Raw genomic sequence first — 23,817 nt, 5'->3', positions numbered from 1 at the left:
GCTGCAACATCGAGGCCACAATATGTGCTACTAGGGCAGAGATACATGCAAAAACGAGATGACATTGATGCATGTGTGCTCTTTGCCATTAGCTTACATCAGACAAAGAGAAACACTGCAAGCTGCCAATAGCAAGCCAATCAGTCATGTCGTTACAGCTTTCCAACATCCGGGCGCTAACGAGCATTCGCTGAACACTCGCAGCATGAAGTGTATCGCTTTCGTCTACGCTTTTATGTTAGCATCAGGGTGCTGCAGCGTCTGTAAGTCAGCCTCTTTGCTTACCACAAAAACATTCTAACAAAAATTTATCCTTTGCCCTGTTCTGTGGTTGTTTAGTGTTTGTTATTATCAGTGCAAAATGTCACGTGGAAGCTCCAGAGCGCATGACAGGCTTCTGTGGGTCAGTTCGTACGGGACTATAGAAATTCCATCTGTAATGCCAATTGGATTCCTCGGTGATGGACCTAGGTGTGTGCTGTAGTTGCACGACGCCAATATCCTAATGGGCACCATCTTCTCCGCAGGAGCGTAGCCAGAAATGTATTTCGGGAGGGGTTCTATGGGAACTTTACATGGGGATTTCACCCCCGTTTCCCTTTCCAAAAGCACTACCAAAGATACGGTTTCGGGAGAGGTTTGAACCCCCACCGTGCGGAGTCTGAGTTTGAGAGTATCCGATATGAAAATTCCGCAGTTCCACTGTATGCTTGTTTCTGATAGGTACACGATCGTGCTTTGATTCCCGTGTGTTGCGATAACTTTTCCCCCTGTCTCTTGCCGCCTGTGATGATAGAGGAGGACGTAATTCCATCTCCGTTCCCACCGAACAAGTGAGAAAAAAATATACCGACGTGCGCCTCCGTAAGCAACAAGACGGAATACCTCCATGCGGTCGCACAGTCTGTTCTTCAGGCTAACGAGGGTTGGACGTTCTAACCGGAAGGCTGATATTTTGGCCCACCGAATATCGAATCGTCCCCGATGTGCGTAGTACGTGGAATATATCTTCCATTAATGAAGAAAGGGTCATACGCAGTGAAGGCCTAGCTGAATTTGGAAAGGTACCGCCGAAATCATCAGTTCATATTGTGCATGGGTAGCAGGTTAATAAATTCCTTTGCATCCGTGTACCCTCTTGTGTGTACCATCCGTGTCTTGCCCATAGTAGTAATGAGTGACCACGACTATCCGGAAACGCTACAAGGCTTCTGGACACGTTTAATTAGCAATTAGAGCTAATTGGGACCCTCCGCATTAATCAGCATCATCCAATTAGTCATCACACTAATTGGGGAGCATCTAACTCGTGTCCAGACCACCCTGTGCGTTTCCGAATAATCGTGGTCATAAAAAAGAAAATTAGATAGAGATAGGGTAGAGAGAAGGAGTTTAGTTGAAGATCAACGATGCCATCTTGAAGAAAGCGGCACGGAACGGCCGCTGACCATCGCCGGAGCACAGGGGCAGGTTGCAAAGCATCGCAGCTATGACCACAAGTTCCGGACATCCTGTGGTGTCAGCTGTGACATCATCATGACATGTCTGGGCAGATTAGGACAGCTCTGGACATGCGAGGAGAAAAATACTCTTAATACAGAGGCTGGAAAAGCAACAGTCAATATGCTAACCATCAATAGCTAACAACAAAAACAATTAGTTACACAACAAATGAGCCCACCACAACAGCAGTCACGGGGAGTGCAGAACAATGCTACTGCTCCATCCGACAGCCAGGCAGAGAACTGACTCGTAATGTTTTTTTCTCCTGTATAAAGCTCTACAGCTGCACCCCCTAGCGGTCACTTTCTCAACTAATCTCACAACAAAATTATTAAGAATCACGCCAGCACTACTCCTGTTCCCAAGGCAGAAGAAGATAGAAAATGATGGGGATGCCCGGACAACAGCAACCAGCACCCGACGTGCATGGGCATAAAAATCGCAAACAAAGCGGGGACAAAGTTGGCGAAAGAATTAGTTACACAACAAATCGACCCACCACAACAGGAGCGCAGGCCGATGCGACTGCTCCATTCGACAGGCAGGCAGAAACTGAGCGGGCGCGGGGACTGCGGAGCAACCGAGCGCACGTCTGCTCTCCGCGACAGCCAGCGAGCAACTGACTGGGGCGCCACGCCGCGGCAGCTACGCATGCGCGCGCTCTCAGCTCCATCTGCGGCGACGACCTGCGAGTGGCTAAGAAGAGGATTCCTGCACCCTCTTCTTGCGTTGCTCATTGATCGTGCCGTCATCCCATTGTTCCAAGGCTACACCGTTTTTTTTTTCACATGGTAGACACAACTCAACAAGGTCAATCTGCAATGAAGCCATGGCATGACGTCGTCATGCACCTGGATAGCTCAAGGACACATATGCTCTAGACAGGGGACCTATTATTTATTGAATCACTATCCCAAGGTTATTTCCTTTATTCTTCTATAACGATTGCATAGGAAACTATTGCAGAAGAGCACCATGCATGAAAGTCTTACAAAATGAGACTTGCAAAAGAACAAAATATCCTAACACGTAACTCCATCAATGGCTAATAAGAGGACTAGGCACTCAACAAATCAACACGGAGTACGGTAACAAGGAGCACAGAACTATGCGTTTACTCCATCCAACAGCCAGGCGTGGAACTGAATCGTAATGCTTTTTCTCCTCTATAAAGTCATGCATCTGTCCCTTTTGCGGTTGATTTCTGATCTAATTTAATCGCAAAATTATTAAGAATTGTTCTAGCACTATTCCCATTCAGGGCAGCACTATCGACATCGTCAAGACAAGAATGTTCCTTGTCCAAAAAGAAAAATACAAAGCATCAACAAAGAAAAGCATGCATGTCAGGGCACGTCAGGAGACGTCAGGACAAATCGCACGACTGCTGGGCAACAGAGGAAAACAAACACTTGAACAGAGTGAAAAGACAATCACCATCATCGGACACGTACACTATATTCCCTCATTGTAAATCCGCTCGTCACAAAATCCACCTGCATCGTTGAACACCATTCACCAGTGACGAACCACACATTCCCGCCCCATCACAGGCAGACAGAACCCCACCGAAGCTACGCTCTTCCACTGACGGCCAACGCAATTGCTAGGAGCAGAATTAACGAGTCCATACCCGCCAGTGTCCAAGAAAGAAGTGAGTCCTTCCGCCCCCTGCAGGCCATTCTCATTGGTTGTGACGTCATCCTATTGTCTCAGGGTTACACTGTTTTTTTCCACTAATGCTCCTCTGGACAATGTCCACTTGAAACAATAGACGTCATCAATACAATGACGTCATCATGCAGCTGCGTGGCTCAAGACAGGGGACCTGTTATTTATTGAATCACTATCCCAAGATTATTTCCTTTATTCTACTATAATGATGGCATAGGGAACTATTGCAGAAAAGCACCATACATGAGAGGAGATTGTAGGAATTAAGCATTTCATTCCCAAAGTCTTACTGTACAGGAAAAAACAAAAGAACGGTTCAGCGAGACATGTCCATCCCATCCGAGAGCCAGGCAGCTAGCTGAATAATGACGCTTTCTTCCTCCTGAATAAAGTCACACACCTGTCCCCCTCGCGGTTACGCTCTGAACTAAACGAATATAAAAATTATCAAGAATCGTTCTAGCTCTACTCCTATTCAAGGCAGCACTATCAACATCGTCAAGAATGTTTCTTTTCAAAAAGAAGAAACTACAAAAAAAAACTACTGTCTGAAGAAGACTGTGCAAAGACACAGACTCCTATTATTTATTTAATCGCAAGAGTATTTCCTTTGTCCTACTCTTAATGATATTCATTCTTACATTAAAATTCAACAAAAAGGCAATGTGCATATTAACGATTTTCACCCCAAAAGCTCATCATGGTCATTAGAATCACATCACCAGTAAACTACCACTGCTCTTTCAAAATAATAAGTGAGTCCACTCAACATCATCACCAGGCTTATGTAATACATGAGCCTTTCTATGCTCATACATTCGTTGTCTGAGGCTACACCTGCGAGCAAAAAGGCGCGACAGCCTGGAGACAAAGTTCTATTCGCGCTCGACGGAGGACTAGACAGAACGCCTTTACGGGAACATGTTTGCATTCCTGTACTATATTAATGATTGTTGCATTGCAGTTTAGAAAGACTATCACAAAAAGTCCGTACTACGCTCAACTATAATTTAGGATTATTATGCATGCAAATGATTATTGCATTGCAGTATAGAAAAACTACTATAAAACTATAATTTTAGGAGCCTATTAAAATTCTACTTTCTATGGAAACTATAATTGTCCTGTTACACTGGATCGCTATTAATCATGCGCTCCAATTTTTTTTCACTTCCCATTTTAGCCTTGTCATGCAGTGAAGCAGACTCACATCTAAAATAATTAATTTACACTCAGGGTGCGGTGCTTCAGGAATTCCTATCCTGGGCTCAGATGCAAGCAGCGAATGATTATTTTATTTGATTTGATTTTGAGTCATTATGGGCTCAGCTATTTAGTGAAGACTTATGAACACATGTTAAGTGGTTTGGTTTAAAAATGATGAGAGCTTGATGAAGTAAGCAGTGCTTAATTTTGCAGTCATGGGTTTTTGAGCAGAAATGCTGATGTCTGAGCACGGAGTAGAAATTCCAATATTTCTCTGTTCCCTAAGAAACTTTGTACGTCGTTTTCCGAGCAAACCGAGTTTAGTTTACGCGAAATAGAAAAATGAAGTTGTGTATCCTCTATGATTTTCTGCCGCAGGCTTAGGCCTTTTCCCCGATGAGCAGTATTTTGTATGCGATGTCGCATGTCTGGACTTGTTCAGTAGTGTTGCCATTTTTACCCTTCGCTAATATCTTGTTTCTGTCATGTTGTGCTAGCCGCATAGTGATAGGCGGTGATTCTTCGATTATTCCTGAGCGGTTCAACTTAAGCCTTTTCCCTGCTCACTTAAGGAAATTTGTGTATCCCTGTCCTGGCATTATGCAAGAATTATCTGGTCGCAGAAATGGGCGTCTTTTTCTCAGTTTATTAGCGTGCGCTACGGTTTCTTGCAGTTACAGCTATTGGGACACAAAAGCGTGTAATTTTTCGTGGTTCTTTTCTTCTTTCACTGCTTTTAGTCAGAAGGGAAAAGGTGAGAAGGTGAAAAGGTAGGTGAGGAGAAAAAGTCAGCATCCAGGTAGAGCAGGAGAAAGCCGCTTGGCAGAGGAGAATTCATGAGAATGGAATTTGTTTGTCTTTTGTTATATGTTGTTGTTGAGTGTCAGTATTCACTTTGCTTGACGTGTTGATGGAGTAAGCTGTATGCAATTAAAAGTATTTGCACATAAATGCTGGTATGTGAGCGTGGAGGATAAATTACAATATAGCACCTCACCTTGTGCATTCCTGAGCTGATGACTGCGTGCGCGTGCTTTTTTCCTGGTTTGGGACGTCATCATGGCATGGTGGGGCTTGTTTAGCAATGTTGCAATTTTACCCGCCGCTATTATCTTGTTGTTACCTTGTGTTAGCCGCGTAGCGATGTGTGGTGACTCTGCGATTATTACTGAGGTCTTAAGCCTTTTCCCTGCTCGCTTAAAGGAATTTGTGTGCCCTTGTCCTGTGCTTTCTTTATGCAAGGGCAATGCGGCTGTGCATCTAGCATTATACAAGAATTATCTGATAGCAGAAATGGGCGTCTTTTTCTTAGTTTATTAGCATATGCTTCATTTTTTAAAGTCAATCACAAGTGCGCGCAATTTTTGCTGTTCTTTCCTCAAATCACCACTTTTGTGCAGAACAAAGTGGCATGGTACAGCTGAGAAGTGGGTTTCTCTGCTTGTTTGTTAGATGTTGTTAGGGCCTCGGTATGTTGAAGAAGTACACTGTTACAGGTATTTGTGCAGAAACGCTTGCATCTGAGCGCAGGATAGGATTTCCTGAAGCACCCTCAGTGTTAATTAATTATTTTGGATGTGAGTCTGCTTCACTCCATGACAAGCCTGAAATGGGAAGAGAGAAAAAATTGGAGCGCTTGATTAATAGCGATCCAAGTAACAGGACAATTATAGTTTCCATAGAAAGTAGAATTTTAATAGGCTCCTAAAATTATAGTTTTGTAGAAGTTTTTCTAAACTGCAATGCAATAATCATTTGCTTGCATAATAATCCTACATTATAGTTGAGTGTAGTACGGTCTTTTTGTGATAGTCTTTCTAAACTGCAATGCAATAATCATTAATATAGTATAGGAATGCAATCATGTTCCCGTAAAGGCATTCTGTGTAGTCCTCCGTCAAGCGTGAATAGAACTTTGTCCCCAGGCTTTCACGCCTTTTTGATCGCAGGTGTAGCCTCAGACAACGAATGTATGAGCATAGAAAGGCTCATGTATTACATAAGCCTGGTGATGATGTTGAGTGGACTCACTTATTATTTTACAAGAGCAGTGGCAGTTTACTGGTGATGTGATTCTAATGACCATGATGAGCCTTTGGGGTGAAAATCGTTAATATGCACGGTGCCTTTTTGTTGAATTTTAATGTAAGAATGAATATCATTAAGAGTAGGACAAAGGAAATACTCTTGCGATTCAATAAATAATAGGAGTCTTTGTCTTTGCCACAGTCTTCCTCAGACAGGATGTGATTACGTCATGCAGTCTGTAGCAATGCATTGACCGTTACTGGAAAAAAGTGTAGCAGTAGAAAAATGGTGTGTATTGTCCTGGACATATTTATGATGAGCACTGTTTTTGAATAAGAGGAGTGTGTGTGCTTAGAAATTGTTTGATGTTGGTTTTCTGCTTTGTTCAAGTGTTTCTTTTCACTCTTTCCCCCTTTGTTGTCTGACAAACATGCGCTGACATTACCAAACCTCTTCTGACATGCTTTCCTTCTACATGTAGTTTTTTCTTTTTGAAAAGAAACATTCTTGACGATGTCGATAGTGCTGCCTTGAATGGGAGTAGAGCTAGAACGATTCTTGATAATTTTGTGATTCATTTAGTTCAGAGAGTATCCGCGAGGGGGGCAGGTGTGTGACTTTATTCAGGAGGAACAAAGCGTCATTATTCAGTTAGCTGCCTGGCTCTCGGATGGGATGGACATGTCATGCTGAACAATTATTTTGTTTTTTCCTGTACAGTAAGACTTTGTGAATGAAATGCTTAATTCCTACAATCTTCTCTCATGTATGGTGTTTTTCTGCAATAGTTCTCTATGCAATCATTATAGTAGAATAAAGGAAATCATATTGGGATAGTGATTCAATAAATAACAGGTCCCCTGTCTAGAGCGTACGCATCCTTGACCCACGCAGCTGCATGATGATGTCATACCGCGACACTATTGTTTCAGGTGGACATTGTCCTGAGGACCATTAGTGGGAAAAAACAGTGTAGCCCCGAGACAATAGGATGAGAATGGCCTGCAGGGGGCGCAAGGATTCACTTCTCTCTTGAACACTGGCGAGTGTGGACTCGTTAATTTGGTTCCTAGCAATTGCGTTGGCCGTCACTGGAAGAGTGTAGATTCGGTGGGGTTCTGTCTGCCTCTGATGGGGTGTGGATGTGTGGTTCGTCACTGGTGAATGGTGTTCGACGATGCAGGTGGATTTTGTGACGAGCGGATTTACAACGAGGGAATGTAGTGTACGTGTCCGATGATGGTGAGTGCCTTTTCACTCTGTTCAAGTGTTTGTTTTCCTCTGTTGCCCAGCAGTCGTGCGATTTGTCCTGACGTGTCCTGACATGCCCCGCCACGCATGCTTTCCTTTGTTGACGCTTTGTATTTTTTTTCTTTTTTGATAAGGACCATTCTTGTCTTGACGATGTCGATAGTGCTGCCCTGAATGGGAATAGTGCTAGAACAATTCTTAATAATTTTGCGATTAAATTAGTTCATAAATCAACTGCAAGAAGGACAGATGCATGACTTTATAGAGGAGAAAAAGCATTACGATTCAGTTCACTGCCTGGCTGTCGGATGGAGTAAACACATCGTTTTGCGCTCCTTGTTGCCCGTACTCTGTGTTGATTTGTTGAGTGCCTAGTCCTCTTATTCGCCATTGATGGAGTTACGTGTTAGGACGTTTCGTTCTTTTGCAAGTCTCATTTAGTAAGACTTTGGAATTCCTACATTTTCATGCATTGTGCTCTTCTGCAAAAGTTTCCTATTCAAACGTTATAGAAGAATAAAGGAAATAACCTTGGGATAGTGATTCAATAAATAATAGGTCCCCTGTCTAGAGCGTATGTGTCCTTGAGCCATGCAGGTGCATGATGACGTCATGCCATGGCTTCATTGCAGATTGACCTTGTTCAGTTGTGCCTACCATGTGAAAAAAAACGGTGTAGCCTTGGGTCAATGGGATGACGTCACGACCAATGAGCAACGAAAGAAGAGGGGGCAGGAATGCTCTTCTCTCTAAGCCTCTTGCAGGTGGTCGCCGCAGAGGGTGCTAAAAGCGCGCGCGCATGCGTAGCTGCCACGTCGCGTCGCCCCAGTCAGTTGCTCGCTGGCTGTCGCGGAGAGCAGACTTGCGCTCGGTTGCTCCGCAGTCCCCGCACCCGCTCAGTTTCTGCCTGCCTCTCGAATGGAGCAGTCGCATCGGTCGATCGTTGCGATTTTTATGCCCATGCACGTCGGATGCTGGTTGCTGTTGTCCGGCCTTCCCTGCCATTTTCTATCTTCTTCTGCTTTGGGAACGGGAGTAGCGCTGGCGTGATTCTTAATAATTTTGTCGTGAGATTAGTTGAGAAAGTAACCGCTAGACGGTGCAGCTGTGGGGCTTTATACAGGAGAAAAAACCATTACGAGTCAGTTCTCTGCCTGGCTGTCGGATGGAGCAGCCGCATTGTTCTGCACTCCCCGTGACTGCTGTTGTGGTGGGCTCATTTGTTGTGTAACTAATTCCTTTTGTTGTTAGCTATTGATGGTTAGCATATTGACTCTTGCTTTCCCAGCCTCTGTATTACGAGCGTTTTTCTCCTCGCATGTCCAGAGCTGTCCTAACCTGCCCAGACATGTCATGATGACGTCACAGCTGACGTCACAGGATGTCCGGAACTTGCGGTCATAGCTGCGATGCTTTGCAACTTGCCTCTGTGCTCCGGCGATGGTCAGCGGCCGTTCCGTGCCGCTTTTTTCAAGATGGCGTTGTTGATCTTCAACTAAACTCCTTCTCTCTGCTCTATCTCTACCTATTTTTTTCTTTTTTATGCCCACGATTATCCGGAAACGCACAGGTTGGTCTGGGCACGAGTTAGATGCTCCCCAATTAGTGTGATGACTAATTGGATGATGCTGATTAATGTGGGGGTCCCAATTAGCTCTAATTGCTAATTAAACGTGTCCAGAAGCCTTGTAGCGTTTCCGGATAGTCGTGGTCATTCATTACTACTGCCCATCGCTCAGGCTTGGCTATCATGGAGTTTAGCCACCAGGTAGCCAGCATCTACGCCAGTCTATCTATAACCCTTGCTCACATTTCGCAAAACAAAAAGAAAAGATTGAGCCTTTTGAGAGCTTCGTACAGCCCCCTCTATGGAACGTGCACGGTGCACGTTGTCCTTGTGAATGTCGGTGACTTATGGGGCGCCTGTAAATTCATTCGATATTTAGGTAGCCAATCTCAAGAAAAATTACATTGGTTTAGTTGATTTGTAGCGATACTTGCTAACACAAAAAAGTGTATACCGGGTATTTCAGTTAAATCCCCGGGCTAAATAATTTGCGAACGGGTGCACCAATCGAATAACTTTCTTTTTTACAAGTATCTGTCCAATACCGCCAACAAGATGCGCACCGTGTGAATGAGGGGGAGGCGCTCAATATTTAAATAAAAACTCAAATGAGTTTCGGGAATAAAGCTCTTCTAAAGCAGGGCGCCGTCGGCATTAAAAAGGGTACTACCCCTTCTGGGACTTTCAGTAGATACCTTTTAGAGAAAAATCTGCAACTGAAGCGTGTCATTCGTTGCAGTAATAAATTGGTTTCGGTTTACATATTTTTGTCGCGGCTGGTCGCAGTGAAGCGCAAAAGGACGCTCTTCCATTCCTTTATCCACCAATGAACTACATTCTTACACCAATGCATTACACCAATGAATTACCTCCTTTTGCGCTTCGCCACGACCAGCCGGGACCAAAATACGTAAACTGCAATCAATTAATTACTGCAAGAAATTACCCGCTTCGGTGGAAGATTTTTCTCTAAAAGGTGTCCACTGAAGGTCCCAAAAGGGGTAGTACTTATTTTGCCGACGGCGCCCTGCTTTAGAAGTTACCTTTTTTCACGAAACTCATTTGAATTTTTATTTAAATAATGAGTGCCTCCCGCTCATTCACGCGGTGCGCATCCTGTAGGCGGTATTGGACAGATACTTCTAAAAAAGAAATTTATTCGATTGGCGCACCAGTTCGCGAATTATTTAGCCCGGGGATTTAACTGAAACACCCAGTATATTGATAGTTTCATTGACAGTATATTGATATTGATAGAAAAGTTCAGGAATGAATGCCAGTAGGACAAAATTAGCGCAGCGAGAGTATTGCTTTGGCTACTGTGGCATTAGCCATTTTCTCCGAATAGTATGTTCAGGTACTGACCATAGCAGTGCAAGAAGCACGAAGCACGCAATAATACATAGTCGGGCCTAGAAACGTGACCGCAGCGCGAGGCGGCGCCCGGAACATGACTTCGAGCGTGTCGTGCAAAAATCTGGTGGATTACATCTACTTTAACGACGATAGGTCCCCAGACATCTCCCATTTCACCTTGCGGTTATTGACAACAATTCTCGCGATCCCGGGCGCAAGGATCATAGCATCAAACGATTCGGTGGTACACGGTGAGCGGCGACGTCGTCGGTGACGTGCTGTCGGCTCTACTTTCCCCGCACGGCAGTCTTGCTGCTGCTCGCTCTATCTCTGCGCGAGGTGCATGAGCTTCGTAAAATTTATATACTTTGTTTAAATTATCTCGTGAGAAAACTGTTTACAGGACGGACTTAAAACCTTGGTTTGCATGAATACCCCTTACGTCAAACAAAAGCTACAAAAAATGTCGTTTCACAGTCCCTTGCACTGAAACGTGAGCTCCACAACACTGCTCACACAGTGAATGGCGATGTAAAGTGCGTTTCTTTACATAAAGTCTCGTTCAGCTTGACCTTTTCAGAAGATATAGTCGCCCTTGTTTTGATGCGTTTTTTTTTCTTTCTCCCCGATCAGCTGGATGGAGTTTTTCAAGTAAGTGAATATTTTAATACGATAACGTAGTATGAAGATAGGAGCTTCAAACATCCTTAGCAAATTTATCCATCTATAGAGAGAATGGCTCTCGGGGCTTTGACTGTTTGCGGAAATATCCATGTGAGCTATGCCAAATGTCACACAGAGAGATCCACCTACTCGTATACACCCTATTCTTGCACCTCGTTGGCACAACCATACACAACCCGCATCGGCACACGATCATCATCGCGGCTACGTGTTCGACATATCCGCGCCGTCCGCATTTGACATTAGAGAGTTTCAGTACATCGTGCGCTATCGCCTTTGCGTACGCAAGGGACAGCGTTGATGTTTCTGCGCACGCCCACAATAGAAAGAGCTTCGCGCAGTCCACAGGACCACCAACGCTATCTGTCAGATACGCTATCGCCTTTGCGTTCGATGTACTAAAACTCTTTTGAGGATCCAAGTTTTCATCTGACGCTACTCGGCGAGGTGAAGTAGAAAGGAAGCTCCGGTCTCCCCGTGCTTCACGACGGTCCTCCCCGGAACTCTCCTTGGCGACAACACTATCAGCTCACCGCTCACGAACCGGTTGCGGTTTTGTCGCTGCTCTCTCTCGATCACGTTCGGGTCACCAAATAAAGAGGAGGTATACTGACCGGAGATAATGGAACGTCCCAGCGGGCAGATGTTCGTCACCTCACGCTAGGACGGTGCCGGTAAAACTGGCTGCCAGGCGCAATAGCGCGCGGCAGCAGAGGCGCCTCGTCGTCGTCGTTCACGGGCAGCGACATATTCTTTAACGGGACAGTCTGGGAAAACCGGTAATTGATTTTGTCCAACAGGCACGCAGGCTTACATGCCGCGTGGAAAGTTTTAGCTCACAAAATGGCGTGGTTTCAGAGACTCCGAATAAAAGCTACTCCACTGACGACATCCGGTTTCGTTTTTCTCCTTCGCATAGTCCTTGCCCAAAGGATCCTCTATGTACATCATCCGTCACGTCAGCATGACGTCCGCAATTGATCCCGTGAGGCGCAGGACTGCGCCGTTGCTGCTAATGCAGAGAGGTGCTTTTTTTTCTCTCTCTCTCTTTGAGTATACTGAGCCGGAGGCTGAGTCGTGATACCTGTGTTTATATTCATGCTATTCTGCATTTTACTCTGCATAACGTGTGAATGCTACTCAAAAGCATCATAATGGGCAAATGTTAGCGCGCAACAACCAACTATCGCGGAAACAGGCACGCGCACGTCTTATGCACGTCACGCGAGAGCTCGCTGCGGGCTTTACTCAGGCCCAACTGCGGCAAACAAAAAATATATTATAAATCACACGATACGATTTCTTCTGAAATATTTTGCACGGTGGTTGTGAGGAGTATTAGAAACCATAAGACGGTGTTTCCCAAAACCATGTTTTCGACTGTCACTTTAAAGCATTAAACGGATGTTACTGCGAAATAACTTTAGCTAGCCCAGGTATTAGGTGTACCAATCTTGGTCGCGGAAGCACACTTGTCCGCACGTAAGGGTGATTAGGTAAGGGTAAGAGTGATAAGGGTGATCGAAGCCTGACCACGGTGGGGCGTGCGGAATTTTTACCGGCGCCCAGCCTTATTAAGCTCACTAATGATATAAACAAGTGAAAGTAGAAAGTTAGTATGCATCCGCTACGATGATTGAGTGTCCCTTCGTGAAAGAGCAGACGTCACTTCGTGTTACAACTGCTTCAGTGCGTGTTTTCTAAATGGCTGCCAATATATATACAGGGTGTCCACGCTAAGTGTGAACAGATTTAAAAAAAATATATCAATCACTTTTTCCGAGATGAAATCTATTGCAATATAGCATATGCTGAAGGGCACTCCCTAGGGGTGCATTAACAGACTCCTAAGGCAATGTCTTCATTAACTTTCAATAATTAACTTTTTAATTATAAAAGCTACGAAGTTGCTCCAATGAGAACATCTGATCTCTTCGGTCACCAGATACCAAAGCCGTTTTCAGAACAAAAATCCGTTGATAGATCGTCCGCAAAAAATTCGTGAAGGAACGCCATCTTTTTCTTTATTTTATTCATTGCGGATCTCTAGAGACGCGTCTTTCCTTCGCCCCCAATACGAGAGGATGAAAGAGCACACTATCGCCTCTTGCATCCTGGAAAAGGATTAAAAGAAAACAGAAAATGCAGCCCAAGATAAGGGCAGTCGCGATAGAGTCACCCGATAGATTTGTGTTTTTGTTTTGTTTCCGCAGGTTAAAGCTAATCTTCGACGCATGAGGCGGCACTGTGCTCTTTCACTCTCTCACACTGGGGGTAAAGGAATGCCGCTTCTTTGAAGATGCGCAATAAACCAAATAAACAAAAAAATGGCGTTCCTTCACGATTTTTTTGCGGACGATCTACCGAACGGATTTTTGTTCTGAAAACGGTTTTGGTATCTGGTGACCGAAGAGATCAGATGTTCTCATTGGAGCAGCTTCGTAGCTTTTATAATTAAAAAGTTAAATATTGAAAGTTAATTAAGACATTGCCTTCGGTGTCTGTAATGCCCCTAGGGAGTGCCCTTCTGCATATGCTATATTGCAATTGATTTCATCTCGGAAAAAGTGATTGATATATTTTTAAAAAATCTGTTCACACTTAGCGTGGACACCCTGTATATAGTTTTGACGCAATGTGCTTGCGCGCTCTAACGCAGAAGCAAACTTGTTAAAAAACGTGCTTTGGAGAGGCCATGTAGCACGTACATCCTTTGCCTTCATTAAAGAAAATACTAAACAGTAGCCTGAGCACATGCTAGCGTATTTTGTTGCGTTTCCATTGCCTGTTTCGAGTTACAGCTATCGTCTCTCCTGTGAGAAACAAACAACGACCTCAAAAATGAAATTTAAAAAAACTATCGCAACGAACATAAAACTGCCGAATGAGACATTTTCTAATCTGTATTTCATTTTGCAGGTTCAAAATTCAAAGAGGTAGTATATCTCGAGACTCATGTGTATGCCGACAACGGTTATCTGAAGTACTACCATGGTGACAAAAGAAGTGCGACGAAATACATTGTCAAGTTTTGGAACTCGGTAATCGTAATTGTTCCCGCCTGTAGTATACTGTATGATGAGGCAAAGGGAAAATTCATAATATGTCTGTAGCTCAGTGTACCACAATATGTACTGGCGATACAACATCAAGTACAACAAATAATACACGTTCTTGTGTATAGTTAAATATTGTGCACTTTAGTCTGTGTGCTAGTTTAGTCTGTACACTATTGTGTACTTTAGTCTGAAGGTTTCTTATTCAGGGTATAAAATCGCCCACTTTCAAGTATTTATTCGTGGTAATAGTCGGCGAAATTGTACACATCCATACAAAGCTACCTGCAAGATGTTAAATCCAGCACTCCTAGAGTGCGTAAGCATTTTATAAAATGCACGAAATCAGTCACGACGGCTGAACAGTCTACTTGAACCCAATCTTGTTATTTGTTTATGCAAAAAAGAACATATGTATATAATAATAATTATAATCATGCAGGCCAGAACTAACAAGTCAAGCACTGAAGCGAGTCACGTCTTAGGCACTTGACGCTCGTGTGTTGTCCTTTCTTCTGTGTTCATGCCTCAGAACATCAATTTCCATCGTTCAGTCACACTTCATCATCAAGTCAGAACATAGTCAGTCGCGAGACGACGGCTGAACCGTCTACGTGGACCCACTCTTGTTGTGTGTTTACGCAAATGTACAGACCGAAACTAAAATAATAACATAAAAATGATAGGTTTCATTCACCAACAAGTGTTTACTGACGAGAAGGGACATATTTTTATACTTTGCCCGAAGTGGCATTGTCAATGTACAGAATGCTTTGGCAGAGTGTGAAACACGTGTACCGGGAAGCAAGATTTCATCCTTTGCCAAAAAATCCGGGGAGAAAAGGCTAGATATTCTAATGAATGCATACCCATTATACAGATTGCTTGGAATTCATACTTTGCCGGTAACATATACATAGTGTGCCAAGAAATTGCAAGAAATTTGTGTCACACATGATCATTATTCTCTGTAGGTCCGCAAGAATACAACAATACAACTTTAAAGGGATAGTCGCATCCGGAAGCGTGTTCCGGAACTGTTATGGTCATGTTCCCTGTCGTTTATAATGTACGTCGGCGAATTTTCTCCGCACAAATCCACTTGGTTGACTCAGAAACGATCTTTAAATGTTCGCGCTTCCGGCGCGCACGGCAATCCCCGCAAGGCGCCGACACTGGATGACGTCACCCGGATAAACGAACCATCAGGAGGCGCTCCTTCCCGCCGGAGTTCTGTGTGTGTGTGTCTGAGCGCGCGGCTGACCCTTTTTCTTGTTGTCTTGTCGCGTTTGCTTTGAAGTACTTTGAACCACAGCGTGTGCCCTAGGATTTCACGCCGTTGACGTGCGATTTCACAGCCAGGAAACCGGTGCTACGTGCCCGGGTGCACAGAGACTTATAACGCGAATCTCGAGCTTACATTTCACCGACCTCGCAATGGCGAGACGGAACGAAAGTGGGAGGCAGCGACCACCAGCCACTGCTGTGGTGTGGCCCAAGGATTGAATGTTTCACGCGTCTGTTCCTGTCATTTCGCCGACGACGCCTATTTTGATGAAGATGTATTGCAAGTTCGGCTCGGGCTACGGCAGAAGCGGAAGCGGCTGAAGATTAACGCCGTGCCTACCACATTCGATCAGGAACAAGGGCAGGAACCAGTAACGGAGGTAAGTGACAATCCTGCGTGGTCACAGTTACGCTGCGATGAAAAATATCAGTTGTCACAGTAAACATCATCGCGAACACCTGGCCTCGCCGCCGATTGTAACGTCACAGTCACACCGCCTACTAATGTACACAAATTATTACAATGATTGCAGCATCCTGACGCAATAGTACGCGTACTCTCGAAAAAAAAAGATTGGTGTGTCGTTGCTGTGCTAATTGTCGCCTGTATTATGCATGAGTAACGTAACACTCCCACATGACAGCGTTATTCTAATGTTATTGCAGCTAGTGGATGTTTCTACAGTTCATAGTGTAAGCCTGATGGCAGCATTCAGGGATGTGGAAACATCGCAATCTGTGTTTGGCTACGAGACACTTCACGTTGCATCAGTATTCTACTGCAGCCTTGTTGCTAATTTCTGGCTCTATTTCAGGCGGCAGCAAGCACGTCAACGGAATCAGCTGGATTTGGTATGTTTTGTCAAGCCACGAAAATATTGCAATTCTTTTTGCACGTCCCACAATATAATGGATATGTACGAACCCTGAAAATTGTCGAATCCTGTGTAAGGAATCTTGTGTGATGCTCCTGCCAGCGTTTATAACGTAATGTCGACATGAAAATAACTGTGCCAGTGAAACAGGGGCCGCAAAGGGGAAGATTTATTTGCATAGTCATTTTTATGTTTGTTATTGTACCCGCTAGGCCCTCAACGTATTGTTTTCAGTGTTAACACTCAAGGCCATATTTAAGATGCGGAGGTCATGGCTGAAGCAAGTGCTGGGGACCCACTTCACGGCGCATCTCACAAGGGGGTTGTTATCCCCTGATTCCAGGAAGAGGAAAACAAAGGACACACACTTGCATAGCGTATTAGTACACCAGATATGGATCTGCCAACATGAACCCTCCTAACATCCCTGTGGCAGCATACCTGTAACCACCCAGACTTCACACCACATCAATTTAGAACCACAGCACAACATAATAAAATAGCTTAGGTTTATTTGCCTGCCATACATAATGGGAGGCAAATAAACCTAAGCTATTTTGTTATTCCCACTCCGTCATACTCCACTGTACAATAAATCGATACAATTATAGGGTCATTCTTTCGTCCCGTCACTACACCGCATTGACAATCTACACAGAGTTCAAAATATTCCCGCCTCGGCACTAACTTAGTGCAGTACAATCTGGATTTGATGCAAGAGCTAATACTGCCACGTGTAGTAGTTTTTGTTGTACAGACGGGTAGACAGTCTGTTGACTGCAACTGGAGATACAGAGTGACAAGACAAAACATTCCCCACACTGCAATGACGAAAAGACGAAAATTGCTGCAAGACGAAAACTTTGCTGACATAGGCACGCTTCGTGCAAGTGAGCCATTGGTCATCCCCCTTGCCTCCCATCAGAGGTTTTCGAGAACAACACACACCTATAGTATTCTCGAAAATCTCTGATGGGAGGCACGGGGGACAACCAAGGGCTTACTAGCACGAAGTGTGCCTATGTCAGCAAAATTTTCATCTTGCCACTCCATGTCTCCGGTTCCAGCCATCGGTATGCACCAGCTTGTCTCTCTTGTCAAGACACCCTTGTTTCGATGGTCCTAACGCTGATAGCCTTGATAAGACGTAGACGGGAACTTCCTCCTGATTGCTTGAACAACGCATCCAGGCCATCTTGTGAATGACGAGTATGCCGTGAACCTCAGGCAGCTGTAAAAGACAACTCTACATGACATTTCTTTTTGTTTAGCATCATATCTTGTGGGCATTTGCACACCTGCCAAATCTTCCGTAGTGTTGGGAAGACAATGGCCAGAACAGAATAACAGACACTATCCCAACCTTGGAGTTCAAAGCCTGTGATTTCCTTCTTTAGTTCCGGGGTCCACCGTATTTTGAATGTGGGAGGTTGGCAGATGTACAACATAGTACAACCAAAAAATGTCCGCCTCTTTCAGGATGAGCCCGATTCCAGCTGCTAACTCCCTCCCAAACCAGCTTCCCTCCGATTTCGGCAAAATCCAATTTCTCCCAAAATACGTTACTCTTACATTCTTCAGTAGCATGCTTCCCCCCTTCATTGGCACCTCAAATGCTTCTGTTTTCAGACTTGTAATACTTTCCTTCAGAGTTTAAAATTCCCACTGGGTATCTGCCAATCAATCGGTTTTGTACTGCCAATCAGGCCATGGCTAACTGGCATAATTGAGAGCATGTCTAAACTAGCTGAGGCGGCTGTGTTGCTTCACTTTTCCTAATGGAATTGTTGGACCAGGATTCTCTGGATTGTTCCAAGGCTGTCGTCCACGCTTACGATTTATGGGGGACAAACTTGTGTAGGTCAAAAGGCTGCTGAAAATAGTCGCCCTTTTGTATACAGCCCTTGTCCACTTTAGGTGCGACAATTTGCATAACCTACAACACCCGACTAGCACACGAGTTTACCCTTCCGAATCTTGATGGGGGGGGGGGGGGTCATTTCAACCGAAAAATTCATTACGGTCGTAATCATATAGCAAACGGGAGAGCACTGCAGCAGGCTTACCTGTGGTCCTGGGGATTGAGTCGCCTAAAATGTTGATCATAGCGGCAGAATTGAGGCGCATACACCACTAGAAGCTCTCTACGGGGTCAGATGTCCCTGAGTAATGGGTGTTGTGTTATGCACTGCACGGCGGCACTGTTGCACCTTTCTACCACCCTGGCAACAGAATGGCAGCACAGGCTCTCGTCAAGCTCCTGTGGGTCGCAGACTCCAGACAGGCACCTGCCGATTTCAACATTCTAAACTGTTTCGCACATCCGACGGCAACCATGCAAAGAGATACGTCACCTAAAAATGTCATCCCGCGGGTTAGCCGCAGCCACATCTCGTGGATGGTCGGCGGCTTCCAGAGGCATTGGGTCCGTAGAGTATGGGCTATCATCCAGCATTAACTCGTCGCCGCTACCGCTAACCTGTTCGTCAGAATCTCCCCCAGACAGAGAAACATCACTCTCGTTTTCCGACTCCATGTTTGCTCCCTTCGCTTCGCGATCGCCAAACAGGCGCGCGGCTCGCATTTGACCAGGGCGCGCGCTGATTGGCCTTATCCGGGTGACGTTTCCTCCCACTTTTAGAGAGCGAGGGCGCAAGCATTCCGGTTTCTTTGTCATCGGATTGCGCGAAAAGTACGCCGCGGATCGAAATGGTATTTTCGGGCCCACTTCAGTGGTCGGCAAGGAATTAGAATTCGCATTAGTTTCGAAATTGACCTCGGAGAATGCGACTGTCCCTTTAAGATTTACTACAAACATCAAATACTTCAAACTGACTTTCATTGAATAATTGCATCGTCGCCCCTCTGTGTTTCTGCATGTATTCGTTATTCGCCTAGGTGAGGATGACACAGTGGCGTATCCAGAAAACTGTTTCGGTATGGGTTCCATGGGGGCTGTGCATGGGGGAATCGGGTTAGTCATTGTCTCCCTCTCCCAAATGCACTACAATGGTACCAATTCAAGTGGGGGAGGGGAGTTGAACCCCGAACCGCCCATCTGGCTACGGCACTGGGATGACTGTGTAATGCACAGCCAGCAAGGGGAAAGAAATCACATATTATTTCATTCAAGGTTGAACTACGATTCTCGAATATCATTGTTCCACTCAGGCTTCCTCTCGTGAGTGTCACCTTCTTGAATGTGAGTTACTTTTCTTTTGCTTTTTTAATCTTGCTTAAAGCAACCACTGCGTACTAAACCTCGTGATTGCAGAATCCTACCATATGTATGTAGTTCTGTCTGTGCGTCCTCTCAAGCTTCGTTGGAAACGCGTAATGTACCACATACGGGATGTACGGGGTGTTTATTTCGACCCGTTACATAATTCTTAATTAAAAGCCATGAAAGATGTGCAGAGGCCAGTGTTGTTAATTAGGTGAGTAAAAGTAACTGCATTTCGATAATTTTTGTGTATTTTTAGTGAAATATCAGAAACATCTTCTTGGAGGTATTTTTTCCTCTCACTCAGGTACGTTTTCATTAAATTTTACTCAGTAATGAGCAGCAGTTCAACTACACGTAGTTGAACTGCTAGTTAAACTACTTGTTATATAGTTGAGCAGAAATTGCGATTACTTGCAATGCAACTACTTGAAACTTGTTGAAACGTAATTGAAACCAAGCAGTTAAACCACGTTTGTTGTAGCTAACTACTGTAATTTAAGAGCAAATCTAAACTTTCACGAGGTGTCTACTATATTGTGAATGAGGTCGCCATTGTCCTGTTTGATAATGACTGCTATGCACACTTTAAAAAAGATTCATGACATTTCTATATTTTTATATACGGTACAGTAAAACCCGCGTATAACGATGCCTGTGGTTATTGCGAATTTAATCATAAACAGAGGGATATTGCTGAGGAGTACCTACCTAAATGAACTACTGAATTCGTGTGGTGCGCGTCATGCCGCGAGCGACGCAACTGTGAGGCGCTAGGAAAGAGGCTCAAACAAATCAGTTTATTTAAAAAAGCTCGTTGATTTTGACTGTTTCTGGTAGAGCTTTTTTTTCAATTAGAACTGTGCAAGTGTTTTGCAACTGCACTCAGTGGTGGAATGCTCTGTCCTGTTATAATAAGGAAATGTTATCTTACGTGCATAAATACCGGTGCATGATATAATATAATGGAGCGCCTCCCTCTGCACTGGTTCTCAACCGGGGTCGTGAACCACTCCACTTCGCGGAATCCAGAGGTTCCATGGGCCTCGTCCTGCGGTTCCGAGGAGAGCTCCCCCGAGCGCAACTTGAGCCTTGCCCTCGGCCAGACTTTGTACCCAAGCATGCCCGACACCTCATAGTTTTCACCGGGACCGGTATCGAGACCGCCGAAGCAGGGTGCCGTTGCAGACGCTCGTTGTATAGAGTAGAGGCAGAAGCAATCGTCATCATCAGTTGGCGCAAACGGCAAACCCACCAGACAATCTCTCCGCACCATGTTGGCTCCTGTTGCTTTTCTGCTGTGGTCTGAAAGTGTGGGGAGCACTGGACAGTAAGCGGTACTTTCGAGAATGATAGTTCGTGTCTTTATGTCGCCATACAACTATGATCATGTTACTTCGTTGGAATTTCGGAGCTGCTCCTCTGCCTACATGAAAATGAGATTTACAAACTTGCTTTATCTGCGGGAAAGTACTGTCGAACTGTTCAATTAACCGGGCAAAGCTCAAACGACATCTTGCGGCGAAATAATAAATGATAGGTAAACAATTCGATAGAAAATTAAATAAGAAATGAGTTTCTACTTGTACTACACCGAGTTTGCTTGACGCACTTCTACACAGTTGTTTCAAGTAGTAAGTTCTTGAAGCGACCTGGGAGGCTAGGACGATCACGGGTTCCCTATATTAATATAAGTTGACAACCACTGCTCTCTGGAAAGCGTTCATCATCGCAGCTTCGAAAACATGGCACCATCGTGTTGTTTTTAGATATATGGCATCAGATTCTTGACCGTGGTTATGACAACTTGCTGTATCATGTACTTTTTGTATAGTACTTTTCATCTGCTAATACACATTAATGGCCACTTTTTGCTCATCGCTGTAGTACATCTCAGTAGGTACTCTACAGAAACCGTACAATGATCCCAAAGTTCAGCAGTGCGATGTAAGAAGCGCTGTGCACGTTTATCCCACTTTTTGAACCCCTACGAGTACCTTATGATCTAGTAAAACATTTGAAAAAAGGTACCTGTCTCACTCTAGTATGTACTATAAACGTGCGTACATTACGGCACGTAGTAAAATATGTGATGCTTCTTAATCTTAATGCCTTTCGCTAAAATTGAGGCAGAGAGACGTGGCGAACTCTGTCTGAGGACGACACAGTTGAATGCAGCAGGACAAACACAGCTCTATTAGATTATATGTTCTGAAGAAAAGTAGTTGCAAAAGTAGTTGAAACTACTTTGCCATGGTTACAGATGTAGCTTAACTACTTATTGTAAAAAGTAGTGAGTCAGTAATTGTAATTACTTTTAAAGAAGTAGTTAGTAGTTGTAGTTTAACTGCTTCAAGGGTATAGTTAGTACCCATCACTGCTCTTACTGTTTTTCAGAGCATTTCTTTCTAATTAAAAAATCCTCAGCGACAACCTTCATCAACAGGTGGTGCGATTCGGCTAGGTACTCTTACCTTATTGCATTGCAATCGTTCCCTGTACTGAAGTCTGCATTTCTTGAATGCAAGACTGGGTTGTCAAGCGAGAGCCGCGGTGGAGCAGTTGTTTAGCTTGTGGGGTCTCGTCAGGAGAAGACTTCGAACCTGCATGACGGAAAATAATTTTGAAACTGTGCTCCTTTTTGCAAACAGGAGGTATGCAAGTGAAGAAAAATGTTATGAACAAAAGCAAACAGCTGAGATAAGATGCTGGTATGTAAATCGGCGCACCGGCCTCGGTGGCTCAGTCGGTAGCGTGTTCGCCTTCTGATCCCGAGATCGCGGGTTCGAACCCGGCCGAGGACGCCAGCAACTTGGTGGCGGGGTACAAGTTGCTTAGACACGCCGTCTTCCGCGAGGGACGTTAAATACGGGGTGCCGTGTGATGAGCTTTCATCGCACGTTAAAGAACCCTCAGGTGGGCAAAAGCAATCCACAGACCGACCGCTGTGGCGTCGCTCATGATCTCAGTTGTCTCGCGACGTAAACCCCCAATTATTAAAGTAAATCGGCGCCATCTGAGTAGTGGCCAGTATATTTTCTTCGAATAAAGATATTTTATGGTCCACATTGGAGGTGTGTGGGGGATCCATAAGAAAGAAAAGAGGATGTGCAAAAGACTACGGCCTTATCACATCATGTGGCGACTAATAAAATCTCACTAAATCTAGAAGTCAATTTAATGGGACAAAGTAATTGTAACAGTACTGGGTACGTTTTTGGAAGACACTAGGTGTATCGATGTATCTTCTCTCACGGGACATCTGTAGATCTAACTCAGATACTTTTAAGCGCATTTATAAGCAACTGTAAGCCAACTTTAACAACCCTGACAGATGCCGTTTACGCAGGGGATTATGCGGCCTTGCAGACGTCCTGTCAGAAAGCGTATGTGAGTTTTGGACGACTAATTAGGAAAATTCATTAATGAAGTTATTCATTAGCTGTTTTCTAGGAAATGCGAGGTAACAGAATTGTAGCCGTTATTGGACCGACCACTTTCCGGCTACTCCAATCTCAATCGCTCCAAAGCACGTGGGCCTCTTCGACGTGTTCCAGTTCGACTGCTTTCTGGCGTACTGGTCATATCATGTCGAGGCTGGGAGGGACCCGGCTTTGAATCCCGGTGCCAGCTGCGCTACCTGGGGTTTTACCTGGGTTTCCCTCAGACGTTTTCATACATATGTCGGTAATATCTCCTGTCGGCGCAGGACGCACATTCTGTCAGGGCGTTAGTCGTAATGTTGCCCGCCTCTGTGAAACCCACAACGGCGAGCGCTTTCAGCAGCATACAACCACCACACCGCTTCCCAACTCAGATATGCTGGCGGTGGCGAAATTTCTGCTTGTTGGTATGAGACCATATTGCTGCAAATTTTTTGGATTGGAAACATTCCACGAGAATGATATGCACGGGAAGCTGTCTAGTCTGTCTAGTCAAGATCTTCAACGGGATGTCAGTGGCTTCCCAACGTCGACACTCGGGGTAGTTGGTACATAACTGACAAGTTTTGCGGCTCAAGAACATCAAAAAGAAAAAGATACACACCACGACGCTGAACTTATGTCCGACTATGTCCACTGGGCTTATGAAAGATGCGTCTTTTGC

The 23,817-nt window shown here is 44.7% G+C and overlaps 1 protein-coding gene across 1 annotated transcript in view; it reads left to right on the top strand.

Annotated features, from left to right (window-relative positions):
- The first annotated feature begins 205 nt into the window (after positions 1-205).
- The window catches only part of LOC135383925 (uncharacterized), a 104,354-nt gene continuing 80,742 nt past the window's right edge, over positions 206-23,817 (top strand). Inside the window, exons 1-4 of the mRNA XM_064613208.1 lie at positions 206-263; positions 11,219-11,236; positions 14,189-14,310; positions 19,621-19,689. Of these exons, the coding sequence (XP_064469278.1) occupies positions 206-263; positions 11,219-11,236; positions 14,189-14,310; positions 19,621-19,689 (267 nt within the window). The remainder of the gene's footprint in view (positions 264-11,218; positions 11,237-14,188; positions 14,311-19,620; positions 19,690-23,817) is intronic.

Source organism: Ornithodoros turicata, chromosome 1, assembly GCF_037126465.1.
Source record: "Ornithodoros turicata isolate Travis chromosome 1, ASM3712646v1, whole genome shotgun sequence".
NCBI classification, from domain to species: Eukaryota; Metazoa; Arthropoda; class Arachnida; order Ixodida; family Argasidae; genus Ornithodoros; species Ornithodoros turicata.
This window is presented reverse-complemented; position numbering and strand designations above follow the sequence as displayed.